At 47.6% G+C, this 22,587-nt stretch overlaps 1 protein-coding gene across 16 annotated transcripts; it reads left to right on the forward strand.

The window, feature by feature from the left end:
- The first annotated feature begins 1,516 nt into the window (after positions 1-1,516).
- Positions 1,517-15,181, forward strand: Sf1 (splicing factor 1). 16 transcript variants are annotated; one of them, XM_075973250.1, is made up of 13 exons: positions 1,517-1,934; positions 3,466-3,594; positions 6,524-6,599; positions 9,450-9,602; positions 9,805-9,894; positions 10,069-10,252; positions 10,342-10,457; positions 10,558-10,665; positions 11,568-11,748; positions 11,995-12,268; positions 12,555-12,614; positions 12,724-12,903; positions 13,664-15,181. In XM_075973250.1, exons 1-13 carry the CDS (start codon positions 1,904-1,906, stop codon positions 13,999-14,001), a joined length of 1,920 nt encoding a protein of 639 aa, XP_075829365.1. In that variant the 5' UTR covers positions 1,517-1,903; the 3' UTR covers positions 14,002-15,181. The 16 variants fall into 16 exon arrangements, with proteins under 16 accessions (XP_075829365.1, XP_075829373.1, XP_075829376.1 ...); XM_075973258.1 differs by having other exon boundaries at positions 14,313-15,181; XM_075973259.1 differs by having other exon boundaries at positions 1,740-1,934; positions 12,016-12,268; positions 14,313-15,181.
- The last annotated feature ends 7,406 nt before the right edge of the window (positions 15,182-22,587 follow it).

Consider the following 22,587-nt stretch of genomic DNA (forward strand, 5'->3'; position numbering starts at 1 on the left):
GCCAGAAGAGAGCTTTGGGTTCCCTAGAACTGAAGATACAGATGGTTGCGAGTCACCATGTGGGTGCTGGGAACTGAGCCGCGGTCCCTCAAAGAGCAGCCAGTGGTTGTATCTGCTGAGCCACCTCTCCAGTCCTTCTCCATCATGTATTAAACATCTTTCTCTCTGCTGGGTTGAAGTAACTGGCTTTGTGAGAATCCTATTCTCGATTCTATTCTGTTATGTTAACCTGTTTATCTGGCAAGAAAATTGTTTTATTGCTCTTATGTTTTCTTTATGGGAAGGCATGTCTGGTCTCAGTGTCATTACCATTTCCCCACCATTTTCATGGTTCACAGTAATGTAATCAAGTTCCCAACACACTGAGATTTCAATGGAAGTGCACAGTTGGAAACTGACTTTTGAATTGACTGTGTGTGGGTTTTTTTTTTGTTGTTGTTTTTCGTCCTAAGAATGCCTGTGAGCTCCTGATTTTTCCTTTGCAAGAGTTGGGATTAGAGGCATGGATTTTTTTTTTTCATTTTTGTTGGCGACAGATATACTGTACCTCAGGCTAGTATCAAAACTCTTGGCAGCTCTCCTGTCTCAGCTGCTCAAATACTCAGGTGACAGGCCATACTTTGGTTACCTTGTCTTTTTTTTTTTTTAAATAGTACTTGGACTTGTTTTATTGAGACAGGCTTTTTGTTTGTTTTGGTTTAGTTTTTCGAGACAAGATTTCTCTGTGAAGCTTTGGAGCCTGTCCTGGAACTCATTCTGTAGACCAGGCTCATGTAGACCTCTAACTCATGGAGATCCGCCTGACTGAGTGCTGAGATTAAAGGCGTGAGCCACCACCGCCCGCCTTGTTGTCTTTCATCTGATGTTATATGCTATTCCATCACTTCAAATCTTGATTTTTTTTTTTTTCCCGAGACAGGGTTTCTCTATGCAGCCCTGGAACTCACTCTGTAGACCAGGCTGATCTCGAACTCACAGAGATCCGCCAGCCTCTGCCTCCCTAGTGGTGGGATTAAAAGTGTGCGCCATCACTGCCCTGCATAAAATGAAATCTTAAAAAAACAAAACATAACACCCCACAGCCCTACTTAGAGCTATTCCCTAACACTTTAATTTTTTTGAAGAAAACAGGAAGCGCTTCTCTACCTGCGCCGTCGACGCATCCGGTTCGTTCACTCGAGCCCGCCCCTTCCCCACGGTTCCTGGGTTACCTCTGGCACAATGACCAACGTCACTTAGGGCTTCCGCTCCGGCCCCGCCAGCGAACGGCTTGAGGCCTCTGGGCCTCACTACGCATGCGCATCTCCTGTCCCTGCTCTTCGCTCGGGCTTCTCCTCCGGGCTTTTCCGATTCCCGAGCATCTCGTCCCTGGGGGAGGGGAGACGTTTCAGCCAATCCGGTGGCTTTACGACGCCGAGGCGCTTGACTCCATCACCTTCAGCCAATGAGCGAGTCGTTCGCCCTACGTCATAGACTTTGTCCCGTCTCAACCCCCGCCTCTCCGGCCTGGGAGCTCAGTCCGCGCAGGAACAAATGAAGTGCGCGCTGCGACACCTCCCAGCTCACCCGGCCCCGCCGCCATTTCGTCGCCTGGCCTAACGGTTCGGCCAATCCCGACACGTATCGGAAAGGACTAGCGCTCCACCAATCGGAGGCCGCTGACTCCGAGCTCACCTCCGGCCGGCCCAATCCAGACTTCGGTCCCGCCGCCACCAGCCCGCCCCCGCCGCATCCTCTCTCCTCCCTCTTTGTGCGTCTGGCGCCGCAGCCGCCCGCCGCGTGAGAGGACTGGCTCCCCGCGCTCCTCGGCAGCGTAGTCGGGTCCCCTCCCCCCCGGAAGGTTCGCGAAGGAGAAGCCGCCGCCGAGGACGAGAAACCGCTGGTGCCGGTCCCCTGGGGCGCCATGGCGACCGGAGCGAACGCCACGCCGCTGGGTAAGCTGGGCCTGCCAGGCCTTTCCCCCGCTTCCTGGGCCCAAAGGCGGTTTCGAGCCGAGCCTGCTGGCGCTCGGGCCACCGCCGCCGGTGGATCGCTGTTGGGGGCCCTGATGGCGGCCTTTTCCTTAGCGGCGCCGCTGCCGCCCCCAGCCTTGAACCCGCCACAGCACCCGCCCCCGCGCGGCCGCTTTTCCAGCGAGTGTCGCCTCCGCGCCAGGACCAGCAGCCGGGCCCGGGCGGCGGAGGTGAATCGGGTCGAGAGAGCGCGAGAGGCGGACCGGACCGGCCGGCGGAGGGGCACGCGATCGCGGTTTTAGGCGGCAAGGACGCGCGCGCGTGCACGGCAGGTCCGGGCGGACGCGCCCCGGGAACGCGCGGCCTGGTTCGAGAGGCTTCGAGTGCGCACGCGCGCCGTGAGAGGAAGAAGGGCGGGAGGGAGCGTCCTTTGCGCAGACGCAATGAGGCGTTCAGGCTTTGTGGCGCAATTGTGAGGGCATGACGAGGCCACCTGTTGCCCCCTGAGCTGGTGTGGACAGGAGAGTGTAGAAAGGTGCACGTAACGATGTGAGGGTGGTTGGCCCCCTTTACGATTTTAGGAACCTGAAAGGGGGACCAGTCCCGTGATAAGAGTATCTCCTTGTTTGCAGTAAGGCCCGTTTGGAAGGCTTCTAGTGATGCTTGGGTACTTTTCTTTTCAAGGCTGTTTATCTCCTTTGGTTTTCTAGAAGGTTCTCACAGTGACCAGCTTTCCCCATGCTGTTTTTAAAAGCTTTTCCCCTGGCTTGTAATCCTGAGAAGTAGAAAACCTGTGGTAAATGTAGGGAAGAATGTACGTGATCGCTCTGATGACAAGTGTCCACTGGTCAGGAAAAGTGAGTGTTGACGTCCCACGTGTGAGAATAGTCCTTCAGATGGGACGTTTCCCTTAGTGATACGGAGCCAGAGCTTTGGTTGTGACCTCTTTCAGTTAGTCTCCTGCTGCTCCATAGTCTGGATTTTCCAGAATTGATGATGTGCATCTGTTTAGCTCTTGCAGTCTAGGTTCCTACCAAAGTTGGAAGCAAGGATGAAGTGGCCCTTGCCTTTAATCCCAGCATGTGGGAGACAGAAGGCAATTAGGTTGAGGCCAGCCTGGTCCACATTGTTCCAAGGTAGCCAGGATTATGTAGAGAGACCCTGTCTCAAACCAAGCAGAAGAAAAAGAGAAAAAGAATGGGTGTGCTTCAGTCTAGCATTAGCAGCGACCTGGGTGTTCCCAACACCACAAGAGAAAGTTTGGTCCTTATATTTATTTATGTTCTCTAGCAAGTTTATCCAGGAAAAATGAATGTAAACGTGAAGTGTTCTTAACTTTCCCGCCAGGACCAGATACCTTTTAACAGCTGTTAATTTTCTTCTCTGATCTGTGAGAGTTTTATCCTTTTAAATTTTAGGTGGATTTCTATTTCAGTCTTAATAATCATGTATTCCCTGTTGGTGGTCACTCATGGTTCATATTTCTGCCTGATGGACTCTTGTCTGTCTTTAGACTTCCCAAGTAAGAAGAGGAAGAGGAGCCGTTGGAACCAAGACACAATGGAACAGAAGACAGTGATTCCAGGAATGCCCACAGTTATTCCCCCCGGACTGACACGGGAACAAGAAAGAGCTTACATAGGTAAATACACGTTCTGCATCCAGGTGCATCTTCAGGTTGTTACTGCTTATTCTGAGTGACGAATCTGTTGAAAGTCTGAGATTTTAGTCTTGGGACAAGGTGGTGTGATTAGGTGTGCTTTTATAGCTTTGGCATAAACTGTGGTTTGCTTGACCAGTCCTGCATCTGTAGCTTCTCAGCAGCACATAGTCCTTACTAAGCAGCCCACTTCTCAGCTGCTCTTGCTCATTGATGAGGTGCATGCTGTCTGCCTCTGGACAGGCCCCAGTGGAGAACACTGCAGGTATTGTAAATCAGGTGCCTGGTTTGTAGTATGGCCTTTCACCATAATATGGTTCCCTTTCCCTAAAATGTGATTTTGCTTTTTTTATAGGTTTACAAAACAGTTCAAACAAAAAGTGGCTCTGAAAGTATTTACAGTTCACCCATTTTCAGCATCTTTTCTTGTTTGATCTTTTAAAGAGCTTTCTTAAAAATGAAGGCTCTTGTAGTTTACCACTAAAGGACTCTGCTGGGAAGGGTTTACTGTTTGATTTGAAATGAGGTGGTGGCAGGATTTCAAAAAATTAAGTTACTGTCCACAGTTGAGTTGAAATTGAACCTCAAAATTCCTCAGAAACCAAGGTCATTAATACAAGTTGTGTGTTTCTGTCCAGTTGTCTCAAAGTGCATTTGATAAAACATTTTCAACTAACCAAATAAACATCCTCTTTGGGCAGAAACCTAGTGGTCTTCACATGCACAGCTCCAAGGCCGATGTGGTCTAAATCTGGAGGTCTTCATTTCCTGGTTTTTAGATGGCTGAGAGTTTTGAGGCGTTGGAGTTGTCTGCTTCTCACAATACTTACTAACACTACTTTTCTCACTGTTGCTGTTTACCCAACCCTTAGGTGTCATTAGACCAGTGTTGGACCTTCCAACCTTGTAAAATGCCCCCTAGTGGTGTCATAGCCCAAGAACACAGAATCTGAGAAACACTTAATACTTTACAACTCTTTCTCTTCCTCTGGGGGCCTAGTTAATGCACTAAGCCCTTAAAGACTGTTTACATCTTATATCAAGGTAAACAGAAGAGGCTAGTATAGGTTCTTGGCTTTATGAGAGATAACAGCTTTTCTGGTTTATGTAGTTCTGGATATTCAAGTTAGATCCCACAATTAAGAGGCTGCCCTATGGTAATTACTTTTATCTGAAGTTCTTGAGTTTAATGTCTGACTGTAAAGCTAGGACTTGTTGGAGTAAAGGAGCTTGGATAGCAACTGTGTCCCATGGCATACATTTTGTCCAGATGGCCTCAGTATCCTCTCACTGTTAAATTAACAATCCATGTGTTTAGGGTGGAGATGTTGTGTATAACCCTGTGAGACATACGTTAACAGTTATCAGCCAGGCACAATTACAATTATCCCAGCACTCAGGATGCAGAGAGTTCCAGGATAGCCAAAACTACAAAGAGAAATCCTGTTTTGAAAAGTGGGTGGTGGTGGCAGACGCCTTTAATCCCATCTCTTGGGAGGAAGAGGCAGGCGGATCTCTGAGGTTGAGGCCAACCTGGTCTTCAAAGCAAGTTCCAGGGCAGGCTCCAAAGCTACACAGAGAAACCCTGTCTCTAGCCCCCCACCCCCCAAAAAATCTGTACTTAGGTGTGCATTAATTATGCATTATAAGTAAGCCATGCCCTTCCAACCTGCTTAGAAACCTGGCGCGTGATAAAGATATAGGAGAGGTAGTTTGCACCATATTGAAGAAGCTGCTCTAGGTCTGCTATACTACTGCTGTGTTACATTTCCCCTGAGTTACTGGAAGCTTTTAGTGAAACCCTCATCTCTTGTCATTTCAAACTTTAGGGCCACGTGCATTCTTCTTTACCTTCACTTTCCATCTTTTAACACCCCTGCCACATCAGTAAGCGGTCTGAAAATAAACTCATGGACAGGTGTAGTAGTGCATACCTTTTATCCAATCACTGGGGAGGCAGGGGCAGATAATCTCTGAGTTCTAGACCAACCAACCTGGTCTACCTAGTGAGTTCCAAGATATCCAATGACCTTTGAGACCTTGCTTCAAAAAAACAAAAACAAGCCTTGCAGTGGTGGTGCACACCTTTAATCCCAGCAGTCTAGAGGCAGATGGGTCTCCAGAGTTCCAGGCTAGCCTGGTCTACAGATCAAGTTACAGGACAGCCAGGGATACACAGAGATCCTGTCTCAAACAAAACAAAAAAGCTGAAAGCAAAGTAAGAAATAAGCTTACAGAACCTTACTTAGACCCACTGGTTTATAAAAAGAAAGGTATATGGTTTGTTCAATATTTGAGTGAAAGTTACAGGTCTTAGTACAGGTCTGGTTGTATAGAAAGTGTATGTACAAATTTGTAAGATGTTGAATTATTAAATGTCTTGCCTAAAGAATTTAAACCTGGTCTTAATGAAAATGGTCTTTGCTCAACTGCTATTATTTTATTATCCCATGTTAATTGAGTAATTTTGGGTTGTGTTTAAAATTTATTGAAGAAATAGAAACTTAAGTCTTGCCCTGAGTTTGGTGGGTACCAGGTACTGGTGATCTTAAATGGTGTTGGTTCAGGGTGCCAATTGTAATAAGCAAGTGTTGATGGGGAAGGGAAGAGGTGACTACCTCCTGATAATTGCAATTGTAAGCTGTAGTGAACAGTCTTAACTGCTAACCCCTCTTCCAACAAACTGTTTGCTTCCTAAGTGATAACCATTTTGAAGTGAAAATTAACTGTAGATGTAAATGGACTCCTGCTGCTAGGTGGTTGGGGGTTTTTGCCTCAGTGTGTCACTGATCAGTCAACCCTTTCAAAGTCTCCGAGTTCTTCATGCTTGTTATTGAGATTTGAGATGTTTTTTGGTAACATTGTCTTTTTTCCATCCTTTTTTTTTCTTTCCTAACCTGGTTTCTTCCAGTGCAACTACAGATAGAAGACCTGACTCGTAAACTGCGCACAGGAGACCTGGGCATCCCCCCTAACCCTGAGGACAGGTTGGGAAACAGTTTTAACCAGCTGACAGTAACGCTTTTACCTTTTTCTCAATATGTTTTTACTGGTGGCAACATATTGTGTCAGTTCAATAAAATCCTAGTTAAGACGACTGGTATTCTGACCAGGGTTTATTTAGCAGAATGTGTATGTTCAGTCAACAGTTAGAAAAGTTGGAATTTAATGAGAGAATGAGTTAAAGGAAATGAATAACTGGTTTCTAATTGATAAGCATGTAGATTTTAACCTGAAAATTTACCCACCCCTAGGGACAGTGGGGGGTAGCCATTAACCTGCCGTTCACTGGCTGCTTTGGCTGAAAGCACAGGGGGCAGTTTTTCTCATGGTAATTGTGCAGGGATATGAGAGTATTTTTAACTATCACTGAATTTGAGCAGGCCAAGCTTGTTGAAGTCTTACCTGCTTGTGGTTTTGGGATTGTTTTAAAATCAGGAGATTTCTAACCAACTTCCTTCATTGCCAGTTAATTTTCAGGCTTGGCCATTGCCTGCGGGTTTTGGGAGGGAAAGGCAAACAACCAACCCCTAAATTACTTTTTCTTTTTTAAAGGGAACGTGGGCCTCAAACAGCTGTGGTCATATCATTTCAGTTTACAGTTTCTCTCGTCTCTGAAAAGTTAAAAGTTCATGTGAGAGAGGAACTTTCTAAGTGGTATTTTATTGGCTGATCTTCGAACAGCTAAAGTCTGGTCATTTAATTGACAATAAGCTTCCATTGAAATCTTAGTGCATGTAGTATAGTTGAAAAGATTTGCTTGGAATGTGTTTCTGGCTTTTGTTATTCTGGTAATGGCTTTAGAAGTTACACAGTTCTGCTGCCCCTTGCCATGAAACAAATGAACTTAATGACTTCTCCATATTGACCTTTTATTTATCAAGTTTGTTGTTTTTTCACATACAGATTTTGATTGGAAAGTTATGTTTTATATTTCTTTTTTGATTTGAAGATTTTTATTTTTTAATTTTTTTTGAGATTTACATTGTAGGTTATAGACCACAACTGTTTAGTGCCTTTTTGGCCTTTTCCCCTTTAATGGTATGTCTACAGGTTACCAGGCAATTCCTCCAAAGGTTGAGTTTTTAACAAACCTTGTTTGCTTCCTGGAGAACTGGGATTAGAGTGCAGTTGATGTCTCTGATGCCTCTTCTAGGTGAAGAAGTCCGACCAGTCTAACCTCTAGATTGCTAGCTTTTGCTTTTCACTTCCACAGTTTGGGAAGAGGTTAAATGGGTATGGAGTTATGAAGCCTTTAAAAGGCCGATTTGGTTCTGGTACAATTTGGTATTTAGCCAGAAACATTCAATTATAGAGAGCAATGGGGTGGGCATGCTAGCAATGAGTAAAACCAGAGCAGGGTTTTTTCTCCTTGTATATGTTCAAATTTGAAAGAGGCGATAATGCCTGATTGCTTTTGCTTTTAAGCCCAGGTTGGAGGGAAATACATGAGTTTCTTACCTTACTAAGATGATTTCTTAAGAAGGTGTATTTCAAAATTAAGCCACTTTCTGCTATTTTGATGTTGCTTAACTCGCACAATTAAAATGTTTTAAAGCCTGTTGTAGACTTAAATGTGTAAGATGACAGTCTAATGAGTTGGGGATGTTTGCTTGTGTTCACTATGATTGGATTGTGCTAACAGTTCATACAGTTGCTAGAAACGGAGGTGTCATTTAGCCGTCATTAGCCACGAACAAACCTGACCTTTTATTCCATCGTGTGTGTAACCTGGTATGACATGGTTCCCTTTAGGCTGAAGACAGTGGGAGCAGCCGAGTTCAGTTCTTGCTCTCCAACTAGGCACAATTCTCTCAACTAAACCAAGGGTATAGGAGTCGGGACTACTTTTCAGGATGTTTTTTAAAATAACCTGATCCACATGGTCTCTTCCCTTCTTGCAGCTACTACTAAATTTACATACAGAGTATCAAGCTATGGTCCTTTTTGTAATCTTAACTCAGAATTCTAGGAGTATAACTTCTCTTTTTTTGTTACCGCAAAATCTAGCTGTGGTAAAGTGACCACTTTATCATTATTATATATATTTTTTTATTTTTATTTTTTTGCTTGTAGCGTCAGCATTTTACTCCTTAAAAATGAGAGAAATTTCTGCTTTCTGGACTTGTAAACTCTGGCGGAGAATTGTAGTTCCCCCTTGCTGTTGGCAGGTTCAGACCCTAGACAAGTGTTTGACTAAATCTGCATTTGCAGCCTCTTGGAGAAGCTGCATTAGCAATTTAACGGTTTTCTCTACCCAGACTCCCCACATCGAACAGCCAGCCAGGCCATTGAAGGAAAAGCAGAGACGAAGCCTTCCTTGCACCATTTCTCTCCATTGTGGGGGCCAAGTAGCTATAGTAGCTTGAGTCCCAGCTGCTTTGGGTGAACAAGTTTGTGTTCACTGTGTGGCAGGGGTACAGGTGCTCTTTCTAATAGACACAGTTCACCTAAACTCGGGTTTCTGTGGTTTATCAAGTTGGGTTATTATAATTTTTTTTAAATGAAAGCATCATTTGGCAAGAAGCCTCCAGAGGATGATACTGTTCTTGCCACTTGCGGTCCAAAGGTTTCTCTTTACTGGACCCTTCCTCAGCCACTTTTAGAAGTTAAAGACTTTTTCCCTTTCTCACATATACCCCACATTGCTTGATGTTAAGTCAGATTTTTAACTCCCCATTCCACACGATCTTGAATAGCACACGTTATGGTCGGTTCCTCCGAAGAGTTTTGTTAGGATCTGAGAGGCAGAGGGGCTGGGGGGAGACTTGTAAATAGTCCATATGGGAGCAAAGGGAGTGAGGGACCAAGCAGTAATGGGGCTCTGTCTCCCGCAGGTCCCCTTCCCCTGAGCCAATCTACAACAGTGAGGGGAAGCGGCTTAATACTCGAGAGTTCCGTACCCGCAAAAAGCTTGAAGAGGAGCGACACACACTTATCACAGAGATGGTTGCTCTCAACCCGGACTTTAAACCACCTGCAGATTACAAGTAAGCAAGCAGAGTCAGGTAGTTTGGGACAAGGGCACATTCAGATCATATGTGACCTGCTTGGACAATTCTGGTTTATTACTCACTTTTTGGCCCAAATTGTCCTTAATTCTCATGTGGTATATACTTGATTGTAGAAGAGCTTTGGTTATGTGTACTATCTCCTAGAAATAGAGATGCTGATGGTCTTTTCTTCCTTTAGGCCTCCAGCAACACGTGTGAGTGATAAAGTAATGATCCCCCAAGATGAGTATCCAGAAATCAATTTTGTGGGTCTCTTAATTGGGCCTAGGTGAGTAGAATTCTCAGTAGTCCTTGGTAGAGGGGTCTTGGTGCTATGTGTTTTGCAGTTCCTCACCAATGACTATTTAGCTCAGTGTTTTTACTCTGAAATAAGAATTTGCATTGAATATAAATATATATATATATATATATACACACCCTAATCTTTTCTGCCTTTTGATAGAGGGAACACTCTGAAGAACATTGAGAAGGAATGCAATGCCAAGATCATGATACGGGGGAAAGGATCTGTGAAAGAGGGGAAAGTTGGGCGCAAAGATGGTCAAATGTTGCCAGGAGAGGATGAACCTCTTCATGCTCTAGTCACTGCCAATACAATGGAGAATGTCAAAAAGGCAGTAGAACAGGTGTGTGGTGAGCCCAGAAGGAAACTTCTTGCTAGAAACCTAGGTGATGGCCCTAGGCACTATTGACAGCTGTTGGTGTGTCTTAATAGATCAGAAACATCCTGAAGCAGGGTATTGAGACCCCAGAGGACCAGAATGATCTACGGAAGATGCAGCTTCGGGAGTTGGCTCGTTTGAATGGCACTCTACGGGAAGATGATAACAGGTCAGTGTAATGTTGAGAAGACTGCAAGGAACCTAAAGAACATTTTGAAGTGGAAAGGTGGTTTCTATAGGTCTTTGAATTGATTTCTCTACCTCAACAGGATCTTAAGACCCTGGCAGAGCTCAGAGACACGCAGCATTACCAATACTACCGTGTGTACCAAGTGTGGAGGGGCTGGCCACATTGCATCCGATTGCAAATTTCAGAGGTGAGGCCTGGCTGCTTTTGGAAGTTGGCTCCCTTGCAGCCCACTGGTCTTCAGGATCCTCCTTCCGCTACTGGCTTGTGGTTCATCTTGTGTACTAGAGCGGCATCCTTCCTGTGGGTGTGGTTGGGTGGTGTGTGTTTTAAACTTGAGGACTAGAAATGTGTAGAGCCTACTGTTGTCTAGAAACTTACACTCTGGCTATAAATGTTTCCATTGGGTGAATATTCACATTCGCTGCTTAAGATTTGTTAAGACTTAAGGGGTTTTAGCTGGGCATCGGTGGCACATGAGTTTAATCCCAGCACTAGGGAGGCAGAAGCAGGTGGATCTCTGTGAGCCTGGTCTACAAAGCGAGTTCCAGGATAGGTTCCAAAGAACACAGAAAAACTTGGTTTTGAAAAGCGAATAATCCTGCCTCCCCTCCAAAAAAATACCTTAAGGGGTTTCATTTCCATATGATCCTTTTTAGGGGAGGCGTACATGTAGTTTCTCTATATCTTGCATAAATTCCCTTCTCTTAAGATGGAAGTAGAATTTTTTTGTCTTTTTTGATTTGAGTTTTTCTCCTGCATCTATGTCTATACTGTGTGTGCCTTAGTGCCTGCAGATATTAGAAGAGGGTTTTAGATCCCTAGATCTGAAGTGGTGGGCAGTTGAAAGCTGTCACGTGGTTGCTGGGAATTGAACCCGAAGTAGGGTTTGATAAAGCATGAGGGGTGAAGGTCTGGTATGGTGGTGGGTCAGTTCTAACCCAGGGCCTCTACTATGGCTGGCAGTGATAACAGAATGGATGTTGGAGAACCATTTCCATTAAAGGGCTAGAAAGGGGGGGAGGGTTTCACTTAACTGAATTAGAGCTTTCTATATTTTCTCCTTTCTTTGTGTTTCCAATCCTACTTTAGGCCTGGTGACCCTCAGTCAGCTCAGGATAAAGCACGGATGGATAAAGAATACTTGTCCCTTATGGCTGAGCTAGGGGAAGCTCCTGTCCCTGCATCTGTGGGCTCTACGTCTGGACCTGCCACCACACCCTTGGCCAGTGCACCAAGACCTGCTGCTCCTGCCAGCAACCCACCACCACCGGTGAGCCCTGGGACAATTCTTTGGTCTAGCTCCCCCATTCTCTTCTATAGAGAGACCAGGAGCTATGTGTGGCTAAGATAAAACTTAGAGGTGGATATAGCTGGCAACATTGTTCTTCTGGGATGTCTGGCCATTGTGGAAGGAGCCTGCCTGTCCTCTTGTTCTGGTCTTCTGACATAGTCAGAAGAACAATGTTGCCACCAGGGGGAGCAGGCACGGACATTAGCAGGAAATGCTCTCATGTAGTCTCTCATGTCTACAACGCAGAGTCGCCCACCCTGGATGAATTCTGGCCCTTCAGAGAATCGGCCCTATCATGGCATGCATGGAGGTGGTCCTGGTGGGCCTGGAGGTGGCCCCCACAGTTTCCCACACCCATTACCCAGCCTGACAGGTGGGCATGGTGGACATCCCATGCAGCACAACCCAAATGGACCACCACCACCTTGGATGCAGCCACCACCCCCACCAATGAACCAGGGCCCCCACCCACCTGGGCATCATGGCCCTCCTCCAATGGGTAAGTAAGTGTCAGACCAGAAACCTTGGGGTTTGTGGGAGTGGATAGGTTCATACCAAGTGATTCTGAGCTTTAAGCAGTACTGAATGGCTAGCCAGTGGTCTGAATCTTGCTGAGACCTAGACTTAAGGAGTACCTTCTGTGTGGGGAGGTCCACCTGCTGTTACGGCTGAACTTTTGGGAGGTTAATGACTCAGACAGCTGTATGACTGAGAAAGCTATTGGGGATGTCTCGCCTGACCAGTTCAAATGTCCTGCTAAGTCCCTGCTCTTTCCTTCCATCAAGATCAGTACCTGGGAAGTACGCCTGTGGGCTCTGGGGTCTATCGCCTGCATCAAGGAAAAGGTAATATACTCTCTTGGAATTTCTGTCTAGGGCCGTGGGAGCTAGTGGGAGCACTAGCCTGGGTCTCCCATTCTCAAAAGCCTAATTCTAATTCTTTGTTTGCCTGCAGGTATGATGCCGCCACCGCCTATGGGCATGATGCCGCCGCCTCCGCCACCTCCCAGTGGGCAGCCCCCGCCTCCTCCCTCTGGTCCTCTTCCTCCATGGCAGCAGCAGCAGCAGCAGCCTCCGCCACCCCCTCCGCCCAGCAGCAGTATGGCTTCCAGCACCCCCTTGCCATGGCAGCAAAGTGAGTGGAATATTTTGGGCTTGTGGGGGTGGGTGGGATGTGGGCTGGGGCTGAGATGAAAGAGAACCTCATATCTCACATGGGCTGGAGACACCTTGGGTGAGGAGACTTTGGTCTCAGCAAGGGCAGTGGGGTTGAAAGCCAGGCTGTCTGGCCCAAAGGAATGTCTTGGGGAGGAGAGCTGATGTTTGGTGTGGTTGTGTTTGGGAGAGACTTGGGAGGTCTGGAGGGGAGCCTCCCATTGTAGACAGAGCACCAGAAGTCCAGGCTAAGCTGCTGAATGAGCTGCTGGTTTGGCTGTGCCTTGTGCACGGAATCAAGAGTGGGATGGTGCATGCATGTTCTGGAGGGGGTTGTGATTGGGCCTGAGAGACTGCAGAGATAAGGAAGGGAAGGGGTCAGTGGGGAGAGAGCAGCTGTGGGTTTGAGGCTGAATGTGCCGTTCGGTGGTGGCGGCGGCTGGGCGGAGGGACGTCAAAGCCGGTTCTTGTGTCTGGTACTTTCCCCTTAGCCCCTCCAGGGGCATTGGTGACAAAGGGCTTACTTTGTGAAGCCCAGAGACCATGAGGCTGACCCCAGGGTAGTCCTGCCCACCCCTCCACTCCCATCACCAGGACAGCCCTGCCCGCCCGCCCCCCACCACCGTACCGCATGCCAAGGAAGGAGCAGGCGCCCCTCGACCCCCGTCCCAAGGCAGCAGCCGCAGAGAGCCGCGGTGTACCCCCAGCGCGTGTGACCTTGGGCTTCTTTACTACCCCAGATACGACGACTACCACCACGAGCGCTGGCACAGGGTCCATCCCGCCATGGCAACAGCAGCAGGCGGCTGCCGCAGCTTCTCCAGGAGCCCCTCAGATGCAAGGCAACCCCACTATGGTGCCCCTGCCCCCCGGGGTCCAGCCGCCTCTGCCGCCCGGGGCCCCTCCCCCTCCGCCGCCTCCGCCACCTGGTTCCGCCGGCATGATGTATGCCCCACCCCCTCCTCCTCCGCCTCCCATGGACCCTTCTAACTTTGTCACCATGATGGGCATGGGGGTGGCGGGCATGCCGCCCTTCGGGATGCCTCCAGCTCCCCCACCGCCTCCACCACAGAACTAGACTTGTTGTTTTTTTTTTTTTTAAGAAAATATATATTATATACATAGAGAGTTGGTCTCGTTTAAACACACGCCGAACCTCACCATATGGAGCCAGACATTGGGATGCACGCATGTGATTGTGTGTGCACGCATGTGTGTGTGTGCACGCACTGGGCTGGGCCAAGTGACTGTGGACTCGCTTGGGAATGGGCAGGTGGTAGTAAGGGCGCCAGCTTGGGCTCTCCTGGCGCCCTGTAGCATCGAGTGTCTTCTTTGTCTTCTTCTCTCCTCACCCAACTCCCTTTGCCTCTCCCCAAACCGGGCCGCCAGGATCCCTCCCCGCGGCAGCGATGGCCCGAGCCATGAGAGTGAGGACTTTCCGCGCCCATTGGTGACCCTTCCAGGCAGACAGCCTCAGCAGCGCCCTTGGTGGACAGGATGGTTCGGCAAAGCAGCCTGAGTTATTTTTGTGGACGGAATCGGAACACGCTGGCTCCATATCGTGATATTTTTATTAATTTTTATCTTTTTCCTTTGTTATTTCCTTATCTTTTCCTTTCTTCAGACTCCGTCCAAGGAGATGCTCTCCCCGGTCTTCTGCTGCAGATAGAATCCTTTCCCTTGTCTCCATTCCTCTCTCCCCAAGGAGAGAGGAGCAAATGGTTAGGCACAGACTTTGGCCATTAATGTCAAGTTTGGTTGTGAAGGCGGGTCCTGTGTGGTTTATCTTTGCCACCTTTTAAAGCATCTTGAGAATTTAGATGTTGCTAGATAGGGTTAATCCAGCCCTGGGATTCATATCTTCCTGTACTCCTGCCAGCAGTAAGTGGGACAGCCCAAGCCACTATAGACCTGCCTGCCAGTCTGGAGTCTTCCATGCTCCTGATCACCTAAACTGCCTCAGATGCCATTTGCTTCTCTTCTTCCTGGAAAGCTTCCTGTTATGTTTTATTTTGACCCCAGATGTCCAGATGTTTTGCAGTGTCTGGGGCTTGTGCCCCTTGTTCTTCGTTCAGCTTCTTTGCTCCTTCCCTCTTCATGGAGTGATTATGTTGACAATAATGTGTAATGCGCGTTCTTTTCACTGGTTTATCTACAGAAATTTCTCTGGGCTTTTTTTTGTTTTTTTTTGGTGTTTGATTCAACACTGCACTTAAAGGGGGGAATGTTCCATTGAATAAAAGAGCAGTGTGGTTTTCCGGGTCTGTTTCTTTTCTTTCTAAACTTCCTTTTCCCTACCAACGATACCAAAGTTTCCCTTACCTACCTGTTTTAACACATGGCTGCAACCCCCTACCCTGTTTCTCCTTGATGTAACTGAAAACCAGGCTCACTTCATATCTCAGTGATCTGTCATTTTGAAGGCCTTTTCTTGGGGCTCTAACCTCCATATTTGAGCTCTAGTTAAGATTTGTGTCTACTGGCTGCCATCTGACTTAAGGACCTGGGCCTGGGGAGTCATCAACACTAAAGGTCAGACCAACTAATCCTGCTTGTCAGGCACAGAGCTGCTAAAATTAAAACCGCCAAGTTGCCTTTTTCTTTCCCTGCTGGTGACTCTCAGCCTGCCAGTGCTGCAGGCTTTGGGGGGAGTGCTGGGGGTGAAATGCAATGCCCTTGTGCAAAGTGGGCACCTCTGCGTAGGGTCTTCTGCAGTCTGTTCTATTTTGGGTAGTAGATAATATTTAGATGGTACCCAAAAATTTCCCCCTTCCTGCCTTTGTGAGAACCAGGTCTTTGGGCAGCTCCTGCAGCTATTACTGGACAGAGCTTTCTTGCTGGTCTGTCCAGTATCCCGCCTCAGGTGTTACATCCCACCCTTAGAAGTTCCCTAACCAGCCCTAAACTAAAGGTTTTTCCCTTTGTCCTTAACCTTACATGGTGGGGGCAGGGCCTTGCCACCCCCTTCGACCTTGGCTTCACCTCATTGCTTCCCTCACAATCTTGGTTTCCCTGGTGGGCTCGTTGGGCGGTTAATTAGCTCTTTGAAGCTCTGGAAGCAGAAAAGTGGCGCTATGTGGGTTTTAGAAATAAAATCAATAAATGACTTAACCACGGCTCAGCTATCCTCTCGTCTCCCCACCCCTTCCCCCAGGGGAGGTTAGTATGCTTCTGTGGCTCCCCTTTCTCGCCCTACTGCCAGCCTTTGTTACAGTTTCAGAGAGCACTTACCCGTGCGGACAGTATTTAGGAGGTGGGAAACACCCACTTGGTCTATGGCATCTTAGGAAAATCTCACGCCAGTTTCTAATGATGGCAGACAGTACCTCTGCCATCTTGGTGTTGGGCTAGGAAGTAACAGAAAAGCTCAACATGAAGTCTCTTTTTATTCCTGAGACAAGTGCTTTGCAGAAATAAAACATTGGTACAGAGAGGGAGGCCAGGTTTCTAGTTAGAAACTTAGTCCAGCATAAACAACTTCAAGTTAGTCGGGGGTAGATGTGTTCTCAGGGTTCTGGGAATTAAACTACCCATGACCCTGAGTAAGGGTGAGACAGAAAAGGTAAAGAGACAAAAAGGTCTGTTTAAGATTGCAGGTCTTATGCTGAAAATATGGGATGTAGGATTAAAGGAGGGAGCCCTACCATGGTGATCCCAGAAAGACCGTGGAGGAAGTCTGGCAAGCATGCATGGCCTTTAGATTTGGCAGGGCTGTTCAACTTTTTGGCCATATAATACGGTGTGGTCTGCAAGTGTGTTGGACTGTCTTCACAGCTGTTGCTGTGTGCTGTGCTGTGGGTTGGGTTAGAAAGGGAGTGTGAGGGTAGGGGCTGGCTTGGTAGCAGAGGAAGACTCAGGCCCGAGGACCTGTGCCACAGAACAGGTCAGCTGGGCTATGCTTGATGGCTGAGGTGATTTGCAGCAAAACTATGAGTAGACTTGGAGAAAACACAAAGGTTTCTATGGCCCCAGAATGTTGGCCACAATTAAGGTGTGAGTTGGTAGTATGGATAACAAGCTATGGCTGTTGAGGGTGACTCTGCCAAGGAAGCTGAACTCTGGCCCCTGTAACCTTCCAGGGGGTGGAATAGTGGAAACGTAGGCTGGAAATCAAGAAATGGTGATGTGCCTTGCTCAAATGCTGCCAACTGTTACGGGCCTGCTTGATTCTCAGAACCTATGTGAAGGTGCCAGGTAGACCCTTTAATTCTAGCGTTTTGAAGGCTGTTAGGAAGGTCTTTGAATTGGAGGCCATCTTAGAGTTTTAGGCCAGCCAGGGCTACATAATGAGACCCACCAAGTGTATATGGGTTGAATAAATTGTCTATGGTGCCTTAGGAGACACCATGACTGGCAACTCTTAAGAGGAACACGTTTATTTGGGGTGACTCTTACAGCTCAGAGGTTCCGTCCATTATGGTGGAGAGCATGGCAGCAGTCATGGTGCTGAGAGTTACAGGAAGTGAACTGGGACACTGGGCTTAGGAAACCTCAAAGCCCCATAGCGACACTTTCTCCAATCAATAAGGACACTCGCTGTGAGATTATGGGGGCCAATTACATTTCAAACTACCACAGTAGGTTATTTCCGGGGGGGGGGGGGATTTTAGGTTTGGGGTTTCTCTCCAGGACAGGCTCCAAAGCTACAGAGAAACCCTGTCTCGAAAAACAACAAAAACCAGAGTTTCTCTGTGTAACAGTCGTGACTGCCCTGTAACTTGCTTTGTAGACTGGGCACAGTATGTTTTTATAAAAGAAAAGAGCCACAAAACTGGGTGAGTGAGCATGGATATAAGATGAAAATATGAGAATTTCAAGAACTGATAAATTGCTGGGTGGTGGCACACACCTTTAATCCCTGTCTTCAGAGACACAGAGAACTGAGTTCAAGGCCAGCCTGGTCTACGGATCAAGTTCCAGGACAGGCTCTAAAGCTACACAGAAACCCTGTCTCAAAAAAATCTTAATAAATCCAGGTGTGGTGACGGTGCTGGAAGATGGGAGATGGTGGATTCTTACAGCTCACTGGCCAGCTGCTCTAGCCTAAGGCCAGTGAGAGGGTGTGTTTCAAAGGGGGTAGACTGCCTTCTGAGGTGGGTGCTGGGACTTCTCCGTTCTCAACATGCACCCACACTAACAATAAACATCTATACACACTGAAAATAGTATAAAAGTGCCTTTTTGTTTTGCCCAAAATGCCCGGGGTCCTGTGTTTTATCATCCCCTTTCCCTACCCCTAGAAAAATGAAAGTGGTGGCCGGGCGGTGGTGGCGCACGCCTTTAATCCCAGCACTCGGGAGGCAGAGGCAGGCGGATCTCTGTGAGTTCGAGACCAGCCTGGTCTACAAGAGCTAGTTCCAGGACAGGCTCCAAAGCCACAGAGAAACCCTGTCTCCAAAAACCAAAAAAGAAAAAGAAATGAAAGTGGTGTGGAAGACTTAAACCTGGATGTTATGGTGGCACGTGCCTACAATTGTAGCACTTAGGAGAAAGAGGAAGATGAGAAGCAATTGTTAGAGTTGAAGGCTATCCTAGGCTTCATGAGATCCTGTCTCAAACTAAAAGTTGATGACCAAGTCTGGTGTGTGCTTTGATCCCAACACTTGGGAGGTAGAGGCAAATGGATCCCTTAGCTCAAAGCCAGCTTGGGGTGTATAGTTGCAGGTCAGTCCGAATTATTACCTAGTGAAATCTGTCTAAGAACCACTGATGAACCAGAGCCACCATTGTTTTTTGGTTCAGTAGTAAAGAGCACTTGCTATGCAAGCACAGGGACCTGACTTCATTTTCTAGGAACCCATGTGAAATTGGCACATGCACCCATAATTTAGCTGTGGGACAGGAGGGTGAATGGAATGCCGATCACTATCCTAGCTCCAGTTTCAGTGAGACCCTGTGTCACCTCTAGGATGCACACACAAAAATCAGGGACAAATTGTACAAATTGACACACCTGCTGTTTGCTCGCCAGAACAAGACGGCAAGATGTGTCAATGGACCACTTGTTACAAAAGCTAGAAGACAGATCAAAAGCTAGAAGTGGGTGTGGAGGCCAGCCCTGTAGTGCTGGAAGGTACTATGCAGACTGACGGGACAGTATTGTCATCAGTTTTACCCAGCTGTGGACTCGTGCAATAGGAACAAGTCTCTTGGAGGTAATTAACCACTTTGAAATTTGAGACCTCCACAGGAAGAAATTCACATGTGGTATTGAACCTGAATTAAATGTTAATGGTTAGGGAGGCTATAGGCCCTACTGGGGAAGCGACTGCTATCATTTTGTGAACTGCTCTGGATGGTCTCATCAAACTAACTTCGAAGTAATTGTGGCTGTAGGTTAGAGGTCAACTTTAATTCACAGAGGTCTGCATGCCCTTGAGTCCTAGGATTAAAGATGTGAGCCACCATGCCCAGCCAGTGTACTATTGTACATACAACAGGGATGGCAGAAGAGGGCATTGGATCCTCTGGAGCTGGAGTACAGGTGGTTAGCTGCCTAACAAGGGTTTGGGGACCAACTCTTGAGTCCTCAGGAAGAGCTTCCAGTGCTCTCTAATTGCTGACCATCTCTAGCCCATAGCTTCGTTTTGCATGGGAGGGAGGGGGCACAGTGCTAACTGCAGATATTCCTAACTGGTCAGAATGCTGAGGATAAGTGGCATGAGTGCTTAGTCATAAATGTTATAAATGTTATATTCATATTACCCCAAGACTTAGAGAACATGGCAGAAGAGGGGACAGAATATAGGAGCCGGGGGAATGAGTGGGGTGTTGTGGGGTGCCATTTCAGGGTATGACATGGGTGTGGCAACCTTGAGCTCCCAGCAGCTGTGATTACCTGCATAAGACTGGTCTTGCCATCCTGTCATGGAAAGGGAAAAGATTCGCAAGGCCCTATTCTCCCTGATGATCTCTGGGTAGTTGAATGGTTGCGGGGGGAGGAAGAGAAATTTTCTGTAGTGGCATAGCCACTAGTAAGCTCACAGCTGTTAACTCAAGGGTCCAAACACACGCACACACAGACAAAATATCAATAAAGGAAGAAAGAGCGAAGTACGGGGAGTGAATCTGGTCAAAATACATTATACACATGCATGAAAATCATGGGAATACACATCTGAAAAGTGTGAGCGTCTGAAATGGGACTCACTGGGTAGAAGCACAAACCTGACGATCCGAGTTTGGTCTTGGAACCCGAGGTAGGAGAGAATCAACTTCCAAAATTGTCCTTTGCCCTTCTTATGTGCACCATGTGAGCCCCACACTCACAATGGTAAGTACAATTTTTAAAAACTAAAAATGACCAGGTGGTGATGCTGATGCCTTTGCCTTTAATCCCAGCACTTGGGAGGCAGAGACAGGCGGGTCTCTGAGTTCAAGCCAGCCTGGTCTACAGAGCGAGTTTCAGGACAGGCTCCAAAGCTACAGAGAAAAGATAATAAAAAAACCCAAAACCTAAAAATGAAAGTAGGGTGGGGGGTAGCTCCATGGTGGAGTACTTGCCTGGCACTGGAAAAAAAGGTGTTAGAGCTATATTCCCACTCCATCTGTGTAAGCACCTGTGTTTTCTTGGCTTCTGTATTTGATAACCTGGCTCCAGGAAATAGAAGCAGGGCATTATGCCCATGATAGGGGCAGAAACAGCTTATCCTGAAGACGTGTAGGTTAGGCCACACACTGAGCTGTTTGGGCACTCCAGAACCCTGCCTGCTGGAAGTCAGAAAGTTCTCAGAAACGGTATGGCTATCCCAGAACCCAGTGCAGTAGTACCTGTAGCTATCCAACTCTGCCCTCAGAGTAGAACACCCAGTTCTTCCCTGTCAGCTTGCTACCCTGGAGGCACAGCTAGCTTTGGAAATAGCCTGAGGGCCTAGGTTCTGTTCCTTCAAAGAAGCTCGACTTGAAAATGGCTGTCCTTACCGACCCTCCTCACCTAAGTTAGGAGGTAACAGCTGATGAGTCAGGAATTTGTTTGCTTTTGGTTTTTCAAAACAGGATTTCTCTGTGTTGCTTTGGAGCCTATCCTAGAACTCACTCTGTAGACCAGGCTGGTCTTGAACTCACAGAGATACACCTGCCTCTGCATCACAAGTGCTGTGATTAAAGGCATGCGCCACCACCACCCAGCTGAGGGGGGAATTTTGTTCAAGACTATGTATGCATTTGATAAAGGAGTCCAAGATTCACACAACAGCAAGATAGTGTGTGAGCTGCAAATGCCACCGAAGTCTCAAAGGGAGAGCCTGAGGACTAGGCTCTACCGGTGAAGTGGAGAAAAGGGACAGAACAGGCTCTTGGAAGTCACAAAACTAGGATCTAGCACACACAGTCCCTTCCCACTGTATAGCCTGGTGGGAACAGGAGGAAAAGCCTCCAGCCACCATCTTGCCTGCAGTGGGTCATGGGGAGACCTCAGTCCTGTTGTCCAGGGTTTGTTGGGTTTTGTGGTGCTCGGAACTGAGTGCAGGGCCTAGGCAAGTTCTCTGATCCTGAGCCAGATCTCAGCCCTCTGTATTAGTTTGAGATTGCATCTCAGTGAGTTGCCCGGGCTGGCCTGAACACTTATTTGTAGCCCAAGCAAGACTTGAACTCCTGGCTAGGTGTGGTGATGCACGCCTTTAACCCCAAGCATTCTGGAGGCAAAGGCAGGTGATCTCTGAGTTTGAGGCTAATATGGTTTACATAGCAAGTTACAGGATGGTCAGGGATACAGAGTGAGACCCTGCCTTAAAATAAATAATAGAAAAATAAAAAACAGGAAAAGGTTTGAACTTCTGGGTCCTACCGTGACTGACTCCAGACTGCTGACACCTGGTGCTGTCATGAACTAGTATCGCAGACCCACAGGACTATAGTTCCCAGTAGCCCCTGCTTTGGGCTGCATGCAGAGCTGTCGTGTAACCCGACTATCTCTCTGGAAAAGGTCACTTAAGAGCTCCTTGAGAGACAGCAACAGGAGGGAGCTCAGAGCCGCTATGCTTTGGTGGGGGTGGGGTGACAGCAGTGGCCTTCTACCTCAGGCACCCATCTTCCTCCACGACACTTCTGCAACCCAGGGTCTTGGCCTCCATTTTCTTTATTAAAAAGAATTATTTATTTTTGTTTATGTAATTTTTTGAGACAGGGTTTCTCTGTGTAACGATCTTGGCTGTCCTGGAACTTGTAGACCTGGCTGGCCTCGAACTCACAGAGATCCACCTGCCTCTGTCTCGCGAGTGCTGGGATTAAAGGCATGCGCCACCACTGTCTGGCTAAAATTTACTTATTTTTGTTCTACTTGCATTGGTGTTTTGACTGCACAGATGCCTGTGTGAGGGTGTCAGATCGTGGAGTTAAAGACAGTTGTGAACTGCCATGTGGGTGCTGGGAAGTGAGCCAGTGTCCTCTGACACTTGGTCTCCCATTTCACAGCTGCGAGCCTCTTTGAACTAGCAGCAGCTCTCTGTTTAGGGCACACTCATTGCCAGCTCCTGGTTCCTCTTGCTAGTGTACATATCACTTCCCCATCTGCGTGCAGCAATGGACTGTGTCCCAGCCAGGTGAGGAATGGCTATGACCAGCTTGACAGGCACTTCATCCGTAGAAGTAGCTGCACTCTAGACAAATGTCACAAGCAAGCCCTGCTGCTCTGAGGAAAAGAGAATGTGTCCTGCACTTGTGACAA

The sequence above is a fragment of the Microtus pennsylvanicus genome, chromosome 5 (genome assembly GCF_037038515.1).
Source record: "Microtus pennsylvanicus isolate mMicPen1 chromosome 5, mMicPen1.hap1, whole genome shotgun sequence".
Classification (NCBI taxonomy): domain Eukaryota; kingdom Metazoa; phylum Chordata; class Mammalia; order Rodentia; family Cricetidae; genus Microtus; species Microtus pennsylvanicus.